Source organism: Daucus carota, chromosome 9 (genome assembly GCF_001625215.2).
Source record: "Daucus carota subsp. sativus chromosome 9, DH1 v3.0, whole genome shotgun sequence".
Classification (NCBI taxonomy): domain Eukaryota; kingdom Viridiplantae; phylum Streptophyta; class Magnoliopsida; order Apiales; family Apiaceae; genus Daucus; species Daucus carota.
Window position 1 is genome coordinate 9,321,928 of NC_030389.2, and position 24,936 is coordinate 9,346,863.

Genomic DNA, 24,936 nt, shown 5'->3' on the forward strand with positions numbered 1-24,936 from the left:
AACAAGTACGTACATAATGTGGGTATATTTTAGCTCCTCAGTCCCTGTTTCTTTGCCCCTAGTCATACAAAACAAAACCCTTGAAAAATAGAATAGAGCTATTTCAGACACGTACGCCACCTAAACGGAAAAGTTTATTAAAATTCATAAAAGTTTTTTCTTAAGTATAACCAGTAAGTTGTTGTACCAAGCACATGTAAAAAAGGAAAAAAATTCTATATGACCAAGGACCTTATAAATGAGAACAACTTGTCCAACTACCACAAAACGAGGCGTTTAAAAATCGGTGCATGAATATGTAATTGGACAGCACTAAATTCAGATTCTGATATTCAACCGATTTTTCTGATATCTAAATTAATCAAATTATGGTTGAATTTTTCCAAGGCCTTGCTAGCCCTTCCCAAATGCACACGGCAGAATGTATGTTTGTAAACCACACTTTATGTTCTGGACGCATGCATGCATTTATATTGATAACGTTATGGCGTTGCCACTAGCCACAGTGCACCCTAAATTGCTATAAAAAGATCACAATATCTACCTAATTCTAGCATAAATATATACACTCTGAAAATGGGATTATTGGGTAAGTTGATATGCCAGACAAGCATCAAGTCAGACGGAGATGTGTTTCATGAGCTCTTTAGCAGCAAACCGCACCATATACACACCATGGCCTCTGATATACAGGGTTGTGATCTTCATGAAGGTGAATTTGGAAAAGTTGGTTCCATTATCGTTTGGAAATTTACCGTAGGTAAGCGCAAAGATGTTTTGTATTTGATTTTTTGAGCTACGTTTGCATAAGATGTGACATGTAATATATGGTTTAATTAAGTTCTAGTTCGTTCTTAAACATGTTTTAGTACCAATATTAGATGATATCAATACACTACAAGAAAACGGGTCAAAACAGACCAATTAAAACCGACCGATCAGACATTGCAGCACTAAAACCGACCGAGGGTCGCGTGGTCGGTTATAACGCGTCAAAGTAACTGAATGACATAAGATTATTCTCGACGGACCTTGCGTTCTTAAACATGTTTTAGTACAAATAATAGATGACATAAGACTATTCTCGATGGACCTTGCGTTGAAAATCAGTTGTAAATATTTTTTTGTTTCGTGCTTATTGAATTTTTTCGAAAAATCCCTGATTAATTTTTTTAAAATATTTTATCAATTTAGCGATTACATTGAGATTTGACTGAAAATCTCCGATTTATTCAAAATATCTTGGATAAAGCCGCGCTGAATTAGTAGATCAAGCAAGTTGCTCCGATTTCCGAATTCTGCAACCATGCTTATTTATTACTTAACACACGTACTCTTTGTCGAATACTATATAATTTCAATTATACAGATGGGAAGGAAATGGTAACAAAGGATAGGGTGGAAGCCATAGATGAAGAGGACAAATCAGTGACTTTTAAGGTGATTGAAGGAGATCTCCTAGAGTCCTTCAAAATCTTTGTCCTCACTATTCATGTTGATACCAGTGGTGAGGATAATCTTGTGACATGGAGCATCGACTACGAGAAAGTGGACGAGAGTGTGAAGGATCCCACAGAGTACTTGGACGTTGTGCTTCGTATTACCAAGGATATTGAGGCTCATCATCTCTCAATGTAACTCGTTCTAAAGTTTGGACCTTGCTATATTTTCCATGCAGTCGCATCGGCACAATAAAAAAGGGCTTAGCAGGCACTTATAAGGCGTTTGGTTTGCAGATCGAGTTACTACTGATCTGGTTGTTATTCGGTTTTATGGGTTACTTACATGTATTTATATTACACCTGTGAGGTCGTGTATGGGATATTTCAATCCATTTGTATTCTTTTCGATAATAATACCTTCTTATATATAAATCTAGTTGTCAAAGTCGCGCTTCGCGGCGGCGTATGCAAGTAGCCTGTTATCAAGATTTATGCTAAATCCAAGTCGAATACATTATGGTGCGGCAAAAGGAGTATTAAGATAGTTGCAGGGAACCATTGAATATGGCATCTGGTACAAGCGAGTTTTATAGTCGAAATTTCATGGCTATTCTCTTAGTGACAAGGTTGCTGCAGATTCAAAGTTACATGGTTACACAGATAGTGTAATTGGGCCGGTTCAGAAGATGATATGAAAATCACTTCAGGTTAGCATTTTCACTGGGATCTGGCATCTCTCATGGGCATCAAAGAACTAAGAAACAGTGGATCAATCCTCGGCTGAAGCAGAATATGTGGTTGCAGCAAGCGCAGCTAATACGAAATTTTTTGATATCATAAATTTGTGACCAAACTAATCCGGTTGCTTTTTATAAATTTCACCGGTTTCGGTTGGTTTTATAAAAGCTACCGGCTTCGGTTTCTTTTATTAAAGCAACCGATTTCAGTTGCTTTTTTACGGAACTTTCGGGAGCATCACGCGGGAATTTTCCCGCCGGTAAAAGCAACTAAACAAAAGCAACCGATTCCGGTTTCTTTTATGCTTTAATCTATTTAAATTTGAATTGACTTTAAAAGCAACCACATTCGGTTGTATTTGTACTCGGTGGCTTTTAATTGGTAGTTTTTGGCTATTTTTCTTGTAGTGGATATTGCTATGGTAAATTTTGAATAATTACAGAAAAAATAAATATATTCAAACACGTGTACCTTTTAGAATTGTACGATGACTATAATTAATGAGGTTAATAGGCTAAAACATCACTAAACTAACTCAAAACTTGCAATTGAGTTACTCAACTCAAAATAGTTTTACTCGACTAACTAAACTAATATAAACTTGCAATTAATTAACTGAACTAATATAAACTTGCAATCGAATAAGTGAACTGATCCTCGACTTGTAATCGGGTAATCAAAATTTTTTTATTCCAAATTTAAGAAAATTATAAGACTAAATCACTCCCTGGACAAAAATGATTCTTTGTATATATTGATTAATTGTCGTCGTTGGTTCATACAAATTTATGTGATAATTTTTTAGATTGAAAATAAAAATTATATTTTATTTAATTATATTTTTTCTATTAAATAAATAAAATCATACTCCTTTTATGATTCCTAAATACGAAAAGAATTGTATTACCTTTACAACCCCTGAACCTCGTTTTTTTATTATAATTTTATATTCTATACAAAAATTAAAAAAACTATTTTTTAGATATATAATTTGAAATTTTTTTAATAAAATAAGACTATATATTTTATAACTTTTGAAAAAAAGAATTGTATTTGTTTCATGATCATTATTTTCAATAAATAGAATCCTATTCCTTTTATGATTTCTAAATAAGAAAAAGAATTGTACTATTTTTGCAATCCATTTACCTTTACAATACTTGAACCTAATGTTTAGATTATAATTTTATTTTCTATTCAAAATTTATTAAAAAAAATTATAAGACTAAATTCAACAATTCTAGACACGCCACGTATTGAGAAAAAGATACAAAATCAAAAGATTACTAGCAGAGACCTTCTCAAAAGATTACTAGCAGAGGCCTTAGGCGTGTTGTATAAGAGCATCTCCAGTAGTTTCCCAAGTAGGTTCCTTAAATATATTTTTTTTAATAAAATAAGACAATATATTTTATAACTTTTGAAAACAAGAATTGTATTTGCTCAACATTAGAGCATCTCCAGCAAATGTACCTTCACTTTCATCCCACTTTTGGAGTGAAACTTTTGGAGTGAAAGTATGCTATATTTACATCCACTTTCATCTGCTTTCCTCTCCTTTTAAATTGGAGTGAAAGTCGCATAACTTTACTTCCTTTTCACTTACTTTCCTCCCTAATTATAACTCCGGAGCAGGCATTAGGGAATCAATAGGGACTCTGTTGGAGTGAATTTTTGTTCATATTCTTCAAAATTTTAGCTTAGGACATGATAGAGCTAATCTGTTGATGCTCTAATGTTGAGCAATATGTAGCACACGATTATAGCCTCCGTTGCCAAGTCGGAGCAAGTTATAGGCATCTAGATTAAAAGTAGAGTATGAATAGGTTAAGTTATAAAATGGTGAAATTACACAGGGCTTGCTGCTACCTTAGATGCATGTCTCCTCTTCAATTAATGCAGCCACCCTTACAATCTTGATTTTTATACATTTTGATATAAATTTATGTGATATAACATTTTAGATATATAATTTGAGAAACTTTATTAAAATAAAATAATACATTTTATAACTTTTGAAAATAAGAATTGTACTTTTCTAATAAGTTCTATATTAATATGTAATTAAAAATAAGAATTGTATTAACTTTATGATTCCTAAATAAGAAAAAGAATTGTAGTATTAGTTTACAATTCTTTTTCTAGCTAGATTGTAGAGTATTACTTTTAGAATCCGATAAAAAAAGAATTATATTACTTTAGGATTCTTAAACCTAATTTTTTGAATTATAATTATAATACACGTATGTGCCATCGTTGCAGGAAGATAAAAATGAAAACAAGGATAATTGGAGGCCATAAATATTGCCACCTTCTTCACCGTTCTCTCAAAAAAACTCTCCTCAAAATCAAGACGATCAAAATTATGATACAACACCACTACGATTTGGTTCACTAAAAGAAATATATAAAGATGCAACCTTGAAGAAGTTGTACCAAATTGCTTTGAGGAGGCAGTCAAAAACGAAAGATGGGTATGGACGAAGAACTTAGGATGACTGAGAAAAACGAATCTGGGAATTGGTTGGGCAGCCTCGTGATAAAGAAATTATTGGAGTCAAGTGGATTTTCAAAACAAAACTCACTCCTGATGGTTTAATACAAAAACATAAATCAAGACTTGTAGCTAAGGGTTACTCACAAAGGCCCGGAGGTGATTACGAGGACACATTCGCGCCAGTAGCTGGGTTTAATATAAGAACAATGGTGGCTCTAGATGTTCGGAAAAAATGGAAAATTCACCAATTAGATGTAAAGTCCGCTTTTTAAATGAGTTTCTCGAAGAAGAAATTTATATAAAGCTCGTAAAAAGAGGAAGTGAAGGAAAAGTTTTGAGATAAAAGAAAGTCTTGTACGTGATTAAACAAGCTCCATGAGCATGGTACAGTCGGATTAATGATTATTTCACAAGTTTGAGATTCAGGAGGAGTCCAAGTGAGCCTACACTTCACATTGAAACACAAGGTACCTCTAGCAAGCTTTTAGTTTCCTTGCATGTAGATGACTTAATCTATACAGGAAATAATGAAAAAATGATTCGGATGATTTGAAGGAAGATATGATGAAAACTTTAGAAAGAGTGATCTTGGATTAATGCATCATTTTCTTGGCATTGAAACTACACAAGAAGATGAAGGCATTTTCATTTGTCAAAAACAACATATAGTGAACCTCTTAAAGAAGTTTAATACGAGTGGTTGTGAAATAGTTGCCACACCACTTGTTGCAAAAGAAAAGATGAAGAAGGATGATGGGTCTTCTAAAATTGAAGGCTCGCGATATAGAAACCTCATCGGAAGTCTCCTTAACAAATACAAGAAGTCAAGAACTGGTATCATGTATGCAAGTAGCCTGTTATCAAGATTGATGCTAAATCCAAGTCGAATACATTATGGTGCATGCGGCAAAAGGAGTATTAAGATACTTACAGGGAACCATTGAATATGGCATCTGGTACAAGCGAGTCTCATAGTTGAAATTTCATGGCTATTCTCTTAGTGACAAGGTAGCTGCAGATTCAAAGTTACATGGTTACACAGATAGTGTAATTGGGCCAGTTCAGAAGATGATATGAAAAGCACTTCGGGTTATGCATTCACACTGGGATCTGGCATCTCTCATGGGCATCAAAGAACTAAGAAACAGTGGACCAATCATCGGCTGAAGCAGAATATGTGGTTGCAGCAAGCGCAGCTAATCAAGCTATCTGGCTAAAGCGAATACTTGAGGACATGGGAGAGATGCAATTTTGAGCTGTGCAATTATTCTGTGACAACAAGTCAGCAATTGACATGACAAAAAATCCAGTCTATCACACTAGAGCAAAACATATAGCGATTAAGTATCACTTCATTCCAGAAGCATCAACAAATGGAGAAACTCAGGTGGTCTACTACAGGACAGAGGAATAGATGGCAGATATATTCATTAATTAAAGCGCTAGCAAGGCCAAAGTTTGAATACCTTCGAGACATGCTTGGAGTTGCGAGAAAATGCGTTAAGGAGGAGTGTTGAAATTAGGGTTGTTTAACGAACCGAGCTGTTCGCGAACAAGCTCGAGCTCGGCTCGTTAAGAGCTCGTTCGCCTCGGCTCGTTAAGTTAACGAGCTCGAGCTCGAACACAAAAAATTGTGCTCGAGCCGAGCTTTTAGTATGTTCGGCTCGAGCTCGTTCGGCTCGAGCTCGTTCGGCTCGAGCTCGTTCGGCTCGTTAAAACTCGAAAAAATATAATATTTTTGATTTTTTTTAATAATTTATATATGTTTTTGAACTCAGAATTCAACTTATAATATATATATAGATATATTTTAGTGATGTAACTAAAATTTCAGGAAATAATAATTTTATTTGGTTTGCTATTTTAACAGTCAAATAGAAGTTTTACTGGTACCGCTGACTAGTGTTTAATCCTAATTTAGTGTTTTGATATTTTAAAAAATATTTTTTACCGACCCAACCGTATGGATGTTAACATATATACATTTTAGTGAAATAATCAAAGTTTCAAAAAAATAAATAAATAATTTGGTTAGTTATTTTAAGAGTCAACTAGCGGTTCGTCCTTATTTTTTTCTGGCTCGACTCGGCTCGGCTTGTATTTGTTCGCGAACAAGCTCGTGTTCGGCTCGTTAGTTAACGAACTCAAGCTTGAACACGATTTTTGTTCGATAAAAAAGTTCGGCTCGGCTCGGCTCGTCAAAAAAAAAAAATTAAAGCTCGGCTCGGTTCGGTCAAAACTCGGCTCGGCTCGGTTCGTGAACAGCCCTAGTTGAAATTACTAATGCATTTTGAGACTATCAGAATTTTCTAATGTAATAAATAAGATTTAAATAAGGATGTATGATCATAAATAAGACTATTTCTAGATAGTCTTTATAGCTTCCAGGATGAAATATAAATAGTCTTATGTACTTAAGGTATTGAAAGAACAATATATTGAAAAGAAAAAAACCATTCTATCTATTCAGTGTTGCTTTTCCTTCTACTATTACACCAGTACGAGCATTATTGTTTTGTGTATTAGACTATCAATAATCAGTAGTACAGTATGAATCTTGACACTTGTTGAAAGAATGTAAATTGATCCCTTAAATCTTGGATTGTGAACTGCAGGGATCAACTTCTTATTGACCGGGAAGGCCTTCGCCAGAATATCACCAGGAATCGAAGGGTTTGATCCAAACACTACCTTAGCGATTGTAGTCACACCCGGGTTCTGGCTGTTAAGAGCTCCAATTGCAACTACATGAGACTTTCCAATATTTTTCTGGTAATGAATAGGACCCTCAGGAAACGAGGCGATTATCAGGGTTCGAGGTGATAAATCCAACTTCAAGGGTACCCTCTATAACTGTAAGAATTTCAGTAGCACGTGGGTGCGCGTGCAGAGGGTTTATGTCCGATGGGGCTATGTCAAATGCCAAGGGTGTTGAGTCCTGGTATATGTGCAGCAAATGCTGGAGTCACCCTTGAGCCAACAGCATTGTTGGTATTACCAGCTACATGAAGTCCTGCTAAAGAAAAATCACTGGCCGTAACAAGCTTAGAATCCTTGCATGCCTTTCCATTCACTAGAACTGTCATAACATAAATTTGGGTTACATTTAGTCATCTCAACAAATATATTCAGCATTCTGCATTATTGATGATGTTAATGTACATTATGCAATCAAAATTGTATGACTAATAATAGCAGCTAGTAGTAAACTGAATTTTTCTTAAAAGTATAGAGAAAAATTAATGAATTGTCATTATGATCTTACCGGAACTCTTGGGATCAGCAACACAAAAATCTTGTAGAGAAGGACCGTCAGAGGCCAGAGCCCCTGCAGACATTATGGCCAACAATAGTAGATAAATTTTATAGGCATTTTAAGAACTATTGGATTAGATTTGGAAGCTTAAGCGAGGTGTCCTTGAGCTGTGAGAACTAAGTATCAGAACTTTGTGTGTTTATATAGAGTAAAAGAGTCCAACAATATGCCACCATTTCTACACAAACAAACGCAAAAGATACAACCTTAAGTTCTAAATTACATGCCGGATGCAGACAAAATCTGTGATATTTTTTTATTCGGTCAAAACTGGCACTAGCAGTGTTAATGTCATACATGGAGACCAAGTATTGGACTTACTTCACCTAGTCCACGTTCAGTCTAAATTTCGAACGTGTTTATATATGGTCAAGAGTGATTAGAGTGTTTGAAGTAGTAGCTTATGTATGCAGAATGCAGCTCATTATTCTGATTATGATTTGATAGTGACCGCAAAAATGACATTATCTTGGTGGATGATTTCCAGCTAATTACATCTGTAATACTCCCTCCTTCCTTTTTTAGTTGTCACGTTTCTATTCCCATTTTTATTGGTCATATTGACTAATTTTTTGCCAAAGATTATAAGTCACTCTTTCATTATTTTAAAAAACTAAAAAATACATTTTAAAGTAGATTATTAGTTTTTATTGCATGATTGTACATAGTGCATGCCCAAAGGACTAGTCCGAAACTCACTGTGTCATAAAATCCACTTAGCTGTTCTTCAGAATTTTTCAGTAATTTCCAACAATGAAATCTGGAGCTTCTGTTCACTTGCATTTGATAACTCTTTGGAAGAGCTTGTTGAAACTGAAAACTTATACTACAACAGAGCAGAAATTGACATAAATGGCGAAATTTGTATTCATCGTTTACTGTTTGGAGTTCGATTTTGACCTCACTTCTGCCCTATAAATAATAGTAGTAATTGGTGGTTGATAAATATTAAGTTGGTAAACGGAAATGAGGTGACAATCAAACTTTATATTTCTAGCACTTGAAGTATCTTCACTACTCGAACACTTCTTGATTGCCTAAAAAATATCAATACTCACCAGGAAGTCTATCTTACCTAATTATAGTCTTTCTGAAGCAGCAACTTGGCAAGGGGCTTGTGATTTTGTTAATTATGTAAAATATGATTTATGGCATTTAAGAGTTGTGATAATAAGTTCGGATACCGTGTGTGTAATGTGTATTACAGGCTGATAGACCTGTATACAGGTCTGCACATTATAGAAAAAAGATTATGAAAATACAGCTGACTTAAATTAATGTCTGAACCAAGATTCTTTCCCAAGTTCTTCAATTGTTATAAATTTCTTTATCATCTTTTCATTTGTAGGATGTAATTATTTGGTCTTGTGTTCTGGAGTTTTGGATAACACCCTGATTTAAGTTAGGAGAGTAATAGTGTTTCTGGCCAGTCTAATTGAAGTCTGGCAAGTAGCAACTCTCTTTTATGATGACATTGGCCAAATAGATTAAATCATTAATCATATTACAATTAAAAAAACAGTGATTCAATATAATCAATAGTACAGTATGAATCTTGACCTTTGTTGAAAGAATGTAAATGTATCCCTTAAATCTTGAATTGTGTCCGCATCACTGGGATCAACTTTTTATTAACCTGGAACGCCTTTGCCAGAATACTACTAGGAATCGAAGGGTTTGACCCAAACACTGCATTAGCAATTGTAATAACACCAGGATTCTGGCTGCTTAGAGCTCCAATTGCAAAATTGTTATGTTAAAATTTGAGAAGAAATTGAGAATAGAAGAGGATAGAGCACTATATCTCAAATAGATGGTGTGATATCTAATATATATGTGATGTAATGAATGAAATGGAAAAATGAATGAAATTTCTTAACAGTTGTCCATAACATAGTTTTCATTCCATTCTTTTCCTCGTCATTCACCCCAACCAAAAATAACACAAGGCTTATATTATTCTGTAATTTTAATTTTAATTTTATTTCATAAAGAATAATTGCCTATATATATTGTTAATATAAATAGAAGATATTAATACATTATTATAAAAATTAATCAAATTTTTTTTCGCATAAGTTTGAAGTCGTTTATTGATTCAAATCGAAATTTAGATATAAATATATTCATATCCGAATATCATTTAACAATCCAGTCAAAATTCGATACGAAAAGCCCTGCTCTAAGAATATCCACCTTAGTCTCGTCATTTCTTTACGGTATATTTTTTGGGGTGCCACATCCAATTCATTACATTTAGAAAGTTACCAACAATAGTCAATGGGTCTCACCACTTCCCCAATTTTTCTCCGTTTTCACATTAATTTTATTCAACTATCTCTTTTTTATACCTTAAAAGTCAATAGATCCCACCACTTCACCCACTTTTTTTTTCCACTACTGTATACATACATCTTAACCTCCGTTGCTAAACCAAATATAAACAATTGGCTGGGACGAAACGAGTATCTATTATCTATTTTAATTATAAAGAGGTGCATGTTAACCAAAAAACTGTGAACTTGTGAGGCCGATATCAGTATTCAAATGGGTTAATTATCAAATTGGTCACTGAGGTGGGCTTAATGTATCAAATTGGTCACTGAACTCAATACGGTATCAAGATGGTCACTAAAGTCACCATAAATATCAAACAAGTACATTGAAATATGAGTTCAAATAGTAAAAATATTATTTATAAAGTTTTGCATATTATTTTTAAATGTTACCACATTATTTTTAAATGTTACCACAACCTACTAAAAGGTTATGACTTCTAGTATGTAAAATAATATATTTATATTTTATCAAGTTTATTTATTATTTATATTTTATTATATAGTTATTTTTTTGTTTTAATTAAAAATAAATAATAAATAAACTTGATAAAATCTAAATATATTATCATAAATATTAGAAGTCATAACCTTTTACTTAGTTTTGGTAACATTCAAAAATAATGTGTAAAACTTTATAAATAATATTTTTACTGTTTGAACTTATATTTCAAGGTATCTGTTTGATATTTATGGCTACTTCAGTAACCATCTTGATACCGTTTTGAGTTCAGTGACCAATTTGATACATTAAATCTAGTTCAATGATCATCAACTAGATAATTAACCCTATTCAAACTGTGAGTGCTAGAATCCAGATTGCGAGTGTGGTTGTCATACATAGTACAGGAGATTCTTTCAAAGGTAGGGCTCAGTACTTCATAATTCACTTTTGACTTTATAAAAATAATTGGTTTACAACTTTACATAGCTACTACCATAGGACTCGTGTTCTTTTAAACCTAAAACAGCTTAAACTCATTTTCATTACAATTTGGCATGTCCTTTGCCCCACTTTTTACCGTGGAATATTTTGCACACGATGCTTATGGTGTTTTTCGATGATAAAATGCTTTGCACTCGTCACTCTCAGCCCGAAAATAATTCAGCGGGAGTTGAAAAAAAAAATACACTATTTTTTTGAGGTTAGAGGGCTCTAACATCTCTTAGCGCTCTCTAGTTCCACCTTTACCTGCGAAAATTAGTACTCGTGTTTTTGGAGAGATGGTATACTATTAGTCTATTAGAACTAGTCATTCCGAGACCTACTACTATTTAAAATCAAAAATCAGTTTTTAATGTAAAACTATAACAAAGTTACGTATATTTTGACACAATCATTTCAGTATTCTAAAGCATCTTTGCTTTTCTTTTTATACAAACCTTACAAGCGTTAACCGGCGTAAATAAACATAGCCGTTGGTTAAAAAGTTCGATCTCCCTTTGTTTAATTAGCCTGGTTCTAATTCTTTTATTAAGACCCAATTCTGAGGATAAAAATCCGTTCGATTCCTAAACGAAACTGAGCCATATTTTTTATATGTTTCAAAGTCGGCTCATTTAGTTCGGAATTGGTTCGAGTTTAGTTTGTACTCGCCTAACTCGACTCAGTTTGACTAAAATTTATATATTTTTAGAATTTTTAAATTTTATGTATAATTCAAATATTTAATATAAAAATTTGAGACTATAATAATTAAAAAGTTATGATATATTATTATTATTCAAATAACTGGAAAAAAAAATTCAATTTTTAATCTAATATACTAAAATTATATAAATAACAAAGTTACTATTTTAATATTAAACCAACCAGTGAATTTTGAGTAAAAAATGGTGATGATCCAAATTTAGATCACCTTTTTTAAAAAAGAAATTTGAAATACTTTATTTCGAATTTGGATATTTCAATCAGTAACGATTTCAGAAGGGAATACACCCTTAGCCAATGGTTGACTACATGAGTACATGTAAGATGGTTGAAAAGGTCATGTAAACAGAAGCATGAGCAATGTGGGACATAAATAGTTTTTATAGGAAAAATGTATCGATATACAAATTGTCAACAAGCGTAAGCTATTAATAATTACTCCCTCGGTCCCGATGAATTATATACATTGGGATCGGACGCGGAGACCATGGAAAAGTGTAAGAAATGAGTAAATTTAGATGTAAAGTGGGTAAAGTCGTGGGACCAACATATTTTTTAATAATAGATTTGAGATGGTGGAGTAAAGTAGTGGGTGTAATAGTGTTTTATTATTATATAATGGAGATAGTGGGAGAAAGTAGTGGGTGTAGTAGTGTTTTGTATTATGAGAAGTTGTTATTTTGGGAATGTATAGAAATAATAGGACATCTCAAAAAAGAAACTGTATACAATTGATTGGAACGGAGGGAGTATGACATAATGTACTAGAGGACTAATCCCATGCTAAAAAAACACAAATGTCAACAAGTGTAAGCTATCGGAAAACACTATAAGAAAAGATATAAGGTTCCCAGAACATCACATTTGCAAATAATTATCTATGTTTGGTTTTAAAAGAAGTAAGATAGATATATCAGCAGATCATGGCTATGTATGTTAATTCTACTTCTGGTCCACCAAATGTCTCAAGTACTGCAGTTACTCGGAGTTCGGCAAATTATCATCCCAGCATCTGGGGAGACAGATTCCTCCCATACTGTAACTCGTCGCTCCTGGTACGTTAGTCGTTACTGTCTCAATTGTTCACATCGAGGGACCGGGGCTCCGCACGCCTTTTATAAATATAAATTATATAATTACTCTTTCTGTCCTATCCATATCTGTCCCAACCATTTCTTTACGGTTTCCTTTTTGTGAATGGGTCATCCAATTTTTTACAATCCAAAACTTACCAAAACTAATAGTGAATGGGTTACACCACTTCCCCACTTTTTTTCACTTTTGACACTACTTTTATTCCGCTGTCTCGTTTTTATACATTAAAAATCAACGAGTCCCACCATTTCACCCCTTTTCTCTCTCTTTTCTACTACTTTATACATATTGGCTTAATGACCTTTTAGCCCTTGTAGTTTGGGTGAAAGTTCCGATGCGGCCTCAAAGTTTAAAAACGTACCTTTCGACCCCCAAAGTATCTTTGTCGTGCCTTTTAGCCCTTATGTCGTATACCGGTATATAACGGGGTGGACAAAGTTGACATTTCACACGTGAGGGTTAAAAGGGGCATTAAACATTAAGGGTTAAAAAGAACCTCTAATGTATTTTAATGTATTCTTTAGGGGTTAAAAGGAACCAGATGTATACTTTAAGGGTTAAAAGGTATGCCCAAACTTTACCCCGAATATGAATTGTCAAGTTTATCCCCCGATTTATACCGGTATATTTAAAAAGGGCTAAAAGGTACGACAAAGATACTTTGAGGGTCAAAAGGTACGTTTTTAAACTTCGAGGCCGCATCGGAACTTCCACTCATACTTCGAGGGCTAAAAGGTCATTAAGCCATACATATTTCTTAACCTCCGTGCCTAAATCATACGTAAACAATTGGTTGGGACGGAGGGAGTATATATGTGTGTGTGCATGCATTAATTAATATACGTGTAATTTGTATTAACAAACTCATGCAACCAGAAAACTGAAGTTGATAACGCAGAGGAGAAACACCTTCAAGTGCTGAAAGAAGAGGCCAAGCAGATGCTAGTTGCAGGGGACACACCTCAGTGCAAAATAATAAGCTTCATCGATGATATTCAACGACTGGGTCTGGCCTACCATTTTGAAGCTGAGTTAGATGCAATATTACAGCACTTGAAGGATAGCTTTCTTCAACTTTACTGCAGCAAAGATGATGTTGATTTGCATGATGCTGCTCTATGTTTTCGGCTGCTTAGACAGCAAGGACATGTGGTTTCTTCAGGTAGCTTGATTGTTATCAATCCGACCTCGTGTCAAACGTACATACTAACATATCTTAGGGTATTTCCACGCATGCAGATGTATTCTACAAGTTCAAGGACAACAACGGGAAGTTCAAGGAGAGCTTGGCTAAGGATGTTAGAGGAATGCTAAGCTTGTATGAAGCAGCACATCTCATGGTGCATGGAGAAACTATACTAGAAGAAGCTCTTGAATTCACCACCTCTCACCTTAATCTATATCTGAATTTAAACCTCAACGATCCATTAGCAGGCCTTGTGGGTCGTGCACTCAAGTATCCCCTCCGTAGAAGTTTAAATAGGCTTGTAGCAAGGCATTACATTTCCGTCTACCACAAATTATCTTGGCATAATCAAGTGCTGTTAGATCTGGCTAAACGTGATTTTAATCGAGTACAGGCATTGCATCAGAGTGAGCTCGGTCCTATTACAAGGTATATCCATATCCATAAATGATGCGCGAGTCTTGAGCATGTAAAGCTTTCTTAATTCATTTGTATTGAATGAAACAACTTTAATTTCAGGTGGTGGAAAGATCTAGATTTTGCAAATAAACTTTCTTTCGCAAGGGATAGAGTGGTGGAATGTTACTTTTGGATATCAGGCGTGTACTTCGAGCCCCGGTATACGGAGGCCCGAGTATTCCTAACCAAAGTGATTTCCTTAACATCCATTGTTGATGACATATATGATATCTATGGCACTATCGAAGAACTCCAGCAGTTCACTGATGCAATTGAAAAGTAAGTGCAAATTTGAGTGGCCTATCAGATAGAAAAAGCAATATATTATTTTTAAGAAAAATGCTTGGTGTACAGAATTGTGTACAAAATTTTGTACATGATGACATGTGGTGGGTTTTAATTAGAATGGACCTCTCTATTCACATCAACAACCCCAATTAAAACATTCCAAATCAATTGCCATGTCATTATGTACAAATTTTCTGTACACAATTCTGTACACCTAGTACTACTCTATTCTTAATATCTGATAACTATTGTTAAATGTTTTGCATTAGATGGGATATCAGTACCATAGATCAGCTGCCAGAGTACATCACCCTTTGTTATCGTCCTCTGCTGGAAGTTTTTTATGAAGCTGAAGAAGAGATAGAAAAGGCAGGAAGGCCATCCTACGGATTTCGTTATGCAAAGGATGCTGTAAGAGTCCTAAATATAAAGCAAGTACCAAGTGCCCTTTTAAACTTCTGTCCTTTCTAATACATGCTACTTCATTTTTAGTTTAAAAGGTTATCAAGAGGCTATTTCGACGAAGCAAAATGGTGTAAAGTAGAGTACTTTCCAGAATTTGAAGAGTATATGAGTGTTGCACTCATATCTGGGGCGTACAAAATGTTATCGGTCACAAGCTTCGTGCTGATGGGTGATGTGGCAACCAGAGAAGCATATGAATGGATTTCTAAAGATCCGCTGATTGTCAAAGCTTCATCTGTGATTTGCAGACTCAGTGACGACATAGTAGGACATGAGGTCAGACATAGAAACTTTAGGTTGCAGCCGTTATTAATTAAGTAAAATGTTCTGATTAAATTGACTATGGGCCGTTTGTGTTAGCTTAAAAGAAGTGACTTCTTACTTAGAGTAAAAAAGTGGAATATAAATGAGAAGTAAATTAATAATTATAAGTTATCAGAGTATTTGGAAAAAAAAACAGAAGTTGTAAAGAAAAACTAGCATTTTCTACTTCCTACTTCTTTCTCGTGACTTCTTAAAAGTACTTCTTACTTTTTTACACAAACGGGTCAAGAAAAACGAAAGTAAAAAGTTGCTCCTACTACCGTTGCCCGGACAGGGGCTATAACTCTATGGACACCTCATACAGTACAATAATCACACCAACCAAAATATTTCAATTGACAGAAGAATTTTTGGTACCTAATTTGGGTTCGTTAGCATTAAATCCTAGGTGAAAGAGAAATCATTTTGCCTGCGCAAACCAAAAAAAGAAAGAAGAAAAATTTGTTTTGATACACCCAACTTCTAATTTATCGTCTACATACTGACAGTTTGAATTGCAGTTTGAGTTGCAGAGACCACATATACCGACAGCTGTGGAGTGTTTTATGAAACAATACAGCGTTTCAAAAGAAATAACTTACGGTGCACTGCAGAAGCGCATTACAAATGCGTGGAAGGATATGAATCAGGAATGCCTCAATCCAACAGCAGCTGCAATGCCGTTGCTAATGAGAGTTTTCAATTTGGCACGAGTCATAAATCTTCTTTATGACGGGGATGACGGATACACACATTCCTCGGCTCGGACAAAAGAGATGATCACCTCCGTCCTGTTGGACCCTTTTCCTATATAATGCTTAAGCGCTTTCCAGTGTGTTCTTATGGCTTGTTAATCAGTACTGTTGTTTGATAAATGAACTCTATCAGGTGAGATCTCGTCGTAGAAATGAACAATAATGTAAGGGTTGCTTCAGGTAAGAATTTTCAGTGTCATGACTGGTTTGTTTGTGTAAGATAACTTTTATTAATATAAGAGTGTGCAACTACTTTATTATGATCTAAACTGTGTAACAAATTCTCGGTGAGTCTGGACAACGAACAAGGTGTTGCATGTTTTATAATCCATATATAAGTAGAGCAGCTGTATACTATTAACAACTGTTAATGGAGGAATTTGGTGATAACAAATTCAGAGGTTGCTGAATACTCCAAATATAAAAATAGGAGTTTTGGGTTTTTGGTTGTTTAAAGCTAGACTTGAGAGATGTCTCGACTTGTTAGATGTGTGGGATCCTTTTCGAAGATGCATGCTTGCCTACCCTATTTATAAAGTCATCAAGCCAATGCAGTTATGCTCCATGATTGTTTAGAGATATATTTGGAATTAGTGGATTTTATCTTGGGAAAACTAATTCTAACATCCCAGAACTATTGACACTTTTTTTTCTAGGTCCTTGAATTATAAATAAAAATGGATAAGTGATTGAACTTTCGAATTATTCCTGTCGCAGTCCTTCTGTTAAATTTTAGTAAACGTCAGTTATATTTTGCTGATGTGGCAAGTTAAAAAATAAATCAAAAATATCTCTTTTCAGTGTAAGCAACATACTTGGACGACACATGTAAAATAATAAATTAGGATTTCTTGATAAACTAGGCTTCTTGGTATAAGATTGGGGCTTTTATAATTACGGTGTCGGATTGTTCAATTGGATTGGAAGTTGTTGGTAAATGGGTCAGGGGAAAGGATTGGAGGCTTTAATTAAGCCAAGGGGCTGTCGGAGCACCGCCAGGCGACGCTCGTGGCCGACGACTTACGGTGGCAACCAGAGAGGATTAAGAGCGGATGAAGCGAATTGAGTTGTAGATAGGTTGTCGTATTGGAGGTATGATAGTATGTATATGTATGTAGTTGGGTGAGTACGAAGGGAGGTGGCGACGTTACCGCCACCAGTTGTGCACGAAGGTAGATGATGAGGGGAGGGGGGATGGTGAAAAACAGGGGTTGGAGTGTGCTTTCATACATGAGCCTCTTATTTGAGTGTTGTGGGTGTTTTATGGTAGAGTGGGTCACGAGAGAGAAAGAAAAGGAGTGATATAGAGAAAGGGAAGGAAGGAGACTGGCAGAGAAGGTGGACGACGATGAAGAATCGCCGGAATTTTGCCACATCATCAACATGCAACGGATGTTAACAAAAATTTAACGGAAGGACTATGATAGGAAAAGTTCAATTACTTATTCATTTTTATTTATAGTTCAGGGACGTTAGAATTAATTTTCCCTTTTATGTTTTAATCATATATATTCGCGTTAAGATATTTTCCGGATTTGAAGGATATAGTTGTCTATAATTATTTAGAGATTATCCTCATTTAACATAGAGGAAATAATTAATTTGGGACTAAGAGTCTAAGATAAATTAATAATAGATTATTATTACGAAATTTGGGAGATTATTGAGCCTGACGAAAATAAGCAATAACAACAACACACAATTCTTCAGTGCAGCTTGATGGAGCGGAGAACTAAGCATTCTGAATCTTTCTAATTTCCTGATTCATAGAATACACTAGAAGTGGAAGATTAGTAAAAATATGTAGAATATGTCGTATATTGCATGTGAGGATGAAAGTAAGAAATAGTGTTTTTTTTCTTTGCATGTACAAAAAGTGGATGCCCAGAGTACTCACAGACTCACAGTGTCACTGAACCACTTAGCTGTTCTTTAGAATTTCTCAGTTTGGAGCTTGTATTCACTTGCATTTGATAACTAAAGTTGACGAGCCTGTTGAATCTGAAATAAAAAAACTCAAAAAGAGCACAAAATTGACATAAATTGTGAGACCCTTAATCATGTTTCTCTGTTTGGAGATTGAATTTTAACTCACTTCTGCCCTGTAAATAATAATTGTTATTGGTGGTTGATAAATAGTAAGCAGGTAAATGGAGGTGAGGGTGACAATCAAACTCTAGACTTTCTAGCACTCTAAGTGGCTTTCACGGCTCGAACACTAGTTGGTTGCCTAAAAAATATCAATATTCACCGGGAAGTCTATCTTGCCTAATTATAATCTTTCTGAAGCGGCGACTTGGGAAGGGGCTTGTTTTTTTTTTGATTACGTAAACACTACAAGATCAACCGGGTATTTTTGACCGCCTGAATTTTGACCGAACGCAGTTACATTTAAGGTCAAACTCGCATGCCACCAAGTCAAGGCTAAAATTGACCGATTAATTTTGACTCTTTACATATTTGACCGTTTTCGGTCAAATTTAGTTTTCGGTCAAATTTATCCGGTCAATTTTAAATGGCGGGCCCCGCAAAAAATGGAGGGAAAGTTTTGACCGGCTCCGGTCAAATAAATAATTTTGACTGGATTCGGCCAATACCTACTGCCCATTCAGGCCGCTTTCTCTTTCTCTCTTCAATTCTCCCTTTTCCACCATTCCTCTTCTTTCATGCCATCACATATATCATATTCTTATCAAATCATTAAGATCATCAAGTAAGTATCACATTCTAATATTTAAATTTTACTAGTTTTTCCTTTGAATAATATAAATTCAATACCAAATTATGATTACTATATAGGTTAAATTGTGTTCCTTAAATTTGTTAAATTAGTGTAGAGTGTTGTTTGTGAAATTGGTATAAATGTTTGATGTTATTCATGTATGATGAAATTAGTATAGATTTGTGTATTAGTATACATTTTAGGTATGAGTTAATTAGAATTTTGTGATTTTATTATATTTGCATTTAAATTGAATTGTGTGTATATTTTGTAGATGACATCCGAGTTGAAACAATAAGTTGAAACAAGGATTACACAAGATTGTCATATTTCAAGAACAAGCATTATTGTAGTAATAATGGCTTCAATGAGTTACTTTGATCTTGATTAGGCCATACTTGCACAGTAGACCGTAGTCCCTCTGCTCTTTACGGTGTGCTTATACTGAATATGTTTGATTTTGTTTTGAAACTCAGTTTGGTTAAGTCACTTACAGTGCAAAATCAACAAGATAGTCCCTCTGGTTAAGTCACATTCATGGATTTAGCTCAAACTACAATAGGAGCTCTTAAGAATTTCCCGCATTTAGATACTAGTTTCATTGGGGGAAATACAGCTGGTCTAGATTTCTACTTAGTTTTCTGCATTTCCTGCATTTTGTCGTCGTTCATAGTTTTCTACATAGTTTTCTTGTATTTAAGTTGCTATTTTTGATATCACTGTTTTCAGTGTTTGCTACATGATGTCTTGAAGTTTGATGAAGTTAAAAGTAAAATAGTAATTAAGAAACTCATTTTGTCTTAGATTTCACATTAATTTAAATATGTTTGTTTAACATATTTTTTGTTATTGAAATATGTAGAACATACATGCAAAATGAAAGATAATATTGTTGCATCAAATGAGAAGATCAAGACAGACCATAAATATTATTGATGATTAATTATGCATCACTTTAATATTCTTGTTTGAAGCCTGAGAAAACTATTATTTAAACTAACTTCCAGTATAAGGACTATTTTTAAGTATGTTTTATTAAGGCTAGAAAATTATAGCACTAGGTGGAGTGCAGACTTAATTTCACAAATAATATGGTTGTCTGTACTCTGTGTTCCCAATTCTATCATAATTGCAGTCTTTTTAGTTAAAGATAATTGCCTAGTTAATTAGCTCAGTAAGAACTTTAAGCTTATATTTGTACCGCGCATAACTGCTTGGTGGTGGTTATATATTACAGCAGGACAACAGAGAATCACAAAGAAACAAAACGGGGTTCCTTATTATCATTTATGTGAAGATTTAATCTTTTGTTTTTCTTGTATTTGCAATGAAAATTTATTTTTAAAATGACATTTCTCTGTGTATGAAGAAAATATAATTTATTCAATTGCGTGCAGGGTACTAGTATTGAAAAATCTCCAATGGATCGCGACATCTTAGGGAAACCATGATGATGAAGACATAGACAAAGAAGCAGATCAAGTTCCCTCGTAATTGATGCAAGGTTTATGAGGGACTAACTCATATTTTGAGGCTAACTTTTTGAAACTCACATAGAGTTTTAAGACTCAAATGCACAAGTGGATGTATGCATATAATGTTGTAAGTTGTTAGCCTAACCTTGGTGATAGAATTTCTAACTGGTGTAGGAATTAATTTTGCAGCGTAAAACTTATCCTATCAGTTATGAATGTTATGAATGGTATCAGTAGTTATGAATGGTATCAGTTATGAATGGTGCACAATCAAGTTTGTTTACAATGTTTATCTAATTTAAGTTTACATTAAATTGCAAAGTATAATATAGTTAGTTTGAGTTATTGTGATTGGATTGGATTGAGTTATTTTGATTTGGTTACAGGTGAGATAGTAGTATATATAGCAAGATCATGGCGTTTTTTTTTTTGGGTAATATTATTGATAAATTTGGTTGTTTTCGGTCGAATTAAACTTATTATATTTGAACGAATAACGTCAAATTTATAAATTTGACTACCCAACATCAGTCAAGTTTATAAATTTGACTACAATTTTTTAGTCAAAAATATAAAATTGACTAACTGAAATAAGTGGACAAATTTATAAATATGACTGGACACAAGCAGTCAAAAAAATAAATTTGACCGATCTGGTCAAATTAAACTAAAAATAGGTGGGAAATTTGAATTTTCATGAAAATTTGAACATTGAAAGCAATAGTCAAAACTGACCGAAAACGGTCGAATTTGGCGGTCAATTTTAAATGGTCAAAACTAACCGGTCAATTTTAATTATTTTGACCGGAAATGGCTAAAATCCACTAGGCTTAATGACCTTTTAGCCCTCAAAGTATGGGTGGAAGTTCTGATGCGGCCTCGAAGTTTGAAAACGTACCTTTCGACCCTCAAAGTATCTTTGTCGTACCTTTTAGTCCTTTTTAAAAATACCGGTATAAATCGGGGGATAAACTTGACAATTCATATTCGGGATAAAATTTGGGCGTACCTTTTAACCCTTAAAGTTTACATCTCGTTCCTTTTAACCCCTAAACAATATAATAAAATACATTAGAGGTTCTTTTAACCCTTAATGTTTAATGCTCCTTTTAACCCTCACGTGTGAAATGTCAATTTTGTCCACCCCGTTATATACCGGTATACGCCATAAGGGCTAAAAAGTACGACAAAGATATTTTGAGGGTCGAAAGGTACGTTTTTAAACTTCGAGGCCGCATCGGAACTTCCACCCAAACTTCAAGGGCTAAAAAGTCATTAAGCCAATCCACTAAGTTATGACTGACCGCCGATTCCGGTCAAAATTAACTAAATTTAACCGAACGCGGTCAATTTTAACTAAATTTGACCGGAAAAGTCAGTCAAATTTACCCATTTTTCTTGTAGCGAAAATATGATTCATGGCATTTAAAAGTCTTCAGATATCTATGTTACTTCTAATTTTTCTCTTTGTGTTGAATGAGATTTACAGAGGAATTATCTTAAAACTTAGCAATGGTAAAAGAATATAAGTAAATTAGTGCTCCTTGTATGCACATCGATGAATCAAGCATCAGTTCTATCCTTCTATAATATACTACTTTTGAAGTTTGTATTCACTTGTGATAATAAGTTCGATAGCGTGTGTGTAATGTGTATTACAGGCTGATAGACCTGTATACACAGGTCTGCACATTATAGAAAAAAGATTATGAAAATACTGTTGACTAGAAATTAATGTTTGAACCAAGATTCTTTCTCAAGTTCTTCACTTGTTAAAAATCTCTATCATCTTTTCATGTAGCATGTGATTATTTGATTTTGGGTTCTGGAGTTTTGGCAACACCCTGAATTAAGTTAGGAGAGGAATATTAGTGTTTTTGTCCAGTCTTATTGAACCCTGGCAAGTAGCAACTCTCTTTTATGATGACTTGGCCAAATAGATTTCATAGTTAATTGTTGAAATTACTAATGCATTTGTAGACTATCCAGAATTTTCTAATGTAATGAATAAGATTAATAAAAGGATGTATGATCATAAATAAGACTATTCTAGAGAGTCTTTACAGCTTTCAGGATGAAATATAAATAGTCTTATGTACTTCAGGTATTGAAAGAACAATATATTGGAAAGAAAAAAACCATTCTATCTTTTCTAATTGGTATATCACACGCGCATTATTGTTTTGTGTATTAGACTATTAGTGGTATCAGAGCCACACAAGGGCGTTGAATAATACTTCAGCCTATAATATTCCAATTCCTGTCTTTGATGGAGAAAATTATGACTTCTGGAGCATCCGAATGAAGACATATACCTTCAAGCACAAAATCTATGGAACATAGTAGAGGCTGGTTTTACAATTTTAGAAGACATGGAGAGCCTGGCTCAAAATATGTATTGAACCAAAACATAACCAGGTATGCTGTTGCACTTGTTTACATACAGAGCTTCTTCTAAAATATGTAAATGTGCAGAATTAAAGCAGCTCATTATATTAAATTTGATTCAATGTGACTGCAAAAACGGCTTTGTTTCCATTGACAAGTTCTTGCTGCGTGTGGTTAACATTCAAAACAAAAGAGGTTAATAGGCAAAAAGATCACTGAACTCGTTGTCAACTTGCAATTGAGTTACTGAACTCAAAAAGTTTGCAATTAGATCACAGAACTATATTTAACTTGCAGTCAACTCACTAAACTAATAAAAATTTAAATTTAGGTCACTGCGCCGTTAAGTACCAGTTGACTTTAACGGAATCCGTTAAGAAAAATAAAAATAAATAAAAATTCGTTTTTTTAAAAATTCTGAAAACTTAAAAAAAATCCGAAAATTTTGAAAAAACTTTAAAAAAATGGAAAAATCTAGAAATTCAAAAACTATACCTGAACTTTTGAAATTAAAAGATTTCAGAATTTTTACCAAATTTCCAGATTTTTCCTGAACAAAAGGCAGTGTCAAAATAATATTTTTTACCAAAACACATCAGGAACATTGCACGTACACTACAAATTTTGACCTAATCTATTGGCTGACATGAACTATGTGGCATTCTGTTGATGATTTTGATACAATAGGGAGAGAGATAATATATTTGATGGAAGCTTATAATTTTATTAATCAAAAGGCTCTTTATATAGAGCTCGTACAAATCACATAAGCACGATTAGAGCTACATAATAAGTTTATAGAGTTAAAAATCTTCTCTAATTAAAGAGACATTAAAACATAAAAATATAATAAAACATATGGTCATCATTGACTACCAATGTCTGTGTCCATAAAGTCCTAAAATTAGTGTTGATCAAATGTTCAACATCTTGTTACAATTATTTCACAATATTCATTTCTTTCAAGCAGACATAATTTCAAAACAATACAGTATGATCATATATCAGAAGCAAAAGGTATAAATTCAACTTAATTGATCATACTGCAGAGCAGTCATGATGGACCTAGAACGCGACCCAATTCAAACATATAAAACTAAACATCCTTTGCTAACGCGACTACAGTAACATAACTAGCTGTTTTCATGCTGTAACCAGTGCTCCATTTTTAAGGTTACTATTCTGACTCCCCATTGTAACTACAAAAGACTTCTGAATATTATCCAAAGAATTAGCAACGCGACCATCACAGTTCCCTGAAATGTGATTATTTAGGTATCTTTGCTGTTAGTTGAACTGCATTTATTTTTATAGGTTATTTTAAATTTATGTTATTTATATATGTTGGTTAAATTTTGTTATATTTTATGGGTCAATAAGGGGATCATATTTAGAAGAGGAACTATATCTTTATTCATTATGCTCTTACTCGCTCTCACTCTCTGAGCACTAAGCTCTAATATTCGCACATTTAGAAAAAAAACATTTAAATCATATTCAAACTAAAACACCAATTTTAAAGATGCGATACAACAATCTGTTAAGCCCTAGCACTCTATCATATTGACTCTTGTCTTGTTCCGGCGTACTACTAATTGATTATTTGGCAGATGTGATGTAACAATCTGTTAAGTACAACATTGACTTGTTGTGTGAGAGTTGACAGGATATAAACCGGCCAAATTTGATTTCATATATTAATGAAGTATCAAGCATTTAGGATTAGAATCTACACACAAGTTAACTGGAAAAAAAATCTAGTCACAACATTTAAATTTTTTTATATGTTATCAAGCTAGCTAGCGTTGGATTCGCATTCA

At 33.9% G+C, this 24,936-nt stretch overlaps 2 protein-coding genes and 1 pseudogene across 2 annotated transcripts; 2 read left to right on the top strand and 1 right to left on the bottom strand.

The window, feature by feature from the left end:
- Window positions 1–550: 550 nt before the first annotated feature.
- Window positions 551–1,874, top strand: LOC108202790 (kirola-like). Its single transcript, XM_017371329.2, has 2 exons — window positions 551–760; window positions 1,370–1,874. Exons 1-2 carry the CDS (start codon window positions 577–579, stop codon window positions 1,636–1,638), a joined length of 453 nt encoding a protein of 150 aa, XP_017226818.1. The 5' UTR covers window positions 551–576; the 3' UTR covers window positions 1,639–1,874.
- Window positions 1,875–7,067: 5,193 nt separating this feature from the next.
- On the bottom strand, window positions 7,068–8,164 carry LOC108201218 (putative germin-like protein 2-1; annotated as a pseudogene).
- A 4,668-nt stretch (window positions 8,165–12,832) lies between these two features.
- Window positions 12,833–16,794, top strand: LOC108200646 (sesquiterpene synthase 2-like). The gene is made up of 7 exons (XM_017368867.2): window positions 12,833–13,035; window positions 13,952–14,237; window positions 14,315–14,690; window positions 14,781–14,999; window positions 15,278–15,419; window positions 15,501–15,749; window positions 16,298–16,794. The coding sequence occupies exons 1-7, from the start codon at window positions 12,904–12,906 to the stop codon at window positions 16,589–16,591; spliced, it is 1,698 nt and encodes a 565-aa protein (XP_017224356.1). The 5' UTR covers window positions 12,833–12,903; the 3' UTR covers window positions 16,592–16,794.
- Window positions 16,795–24,936: the final 8,142 nt, after the last annotated feature.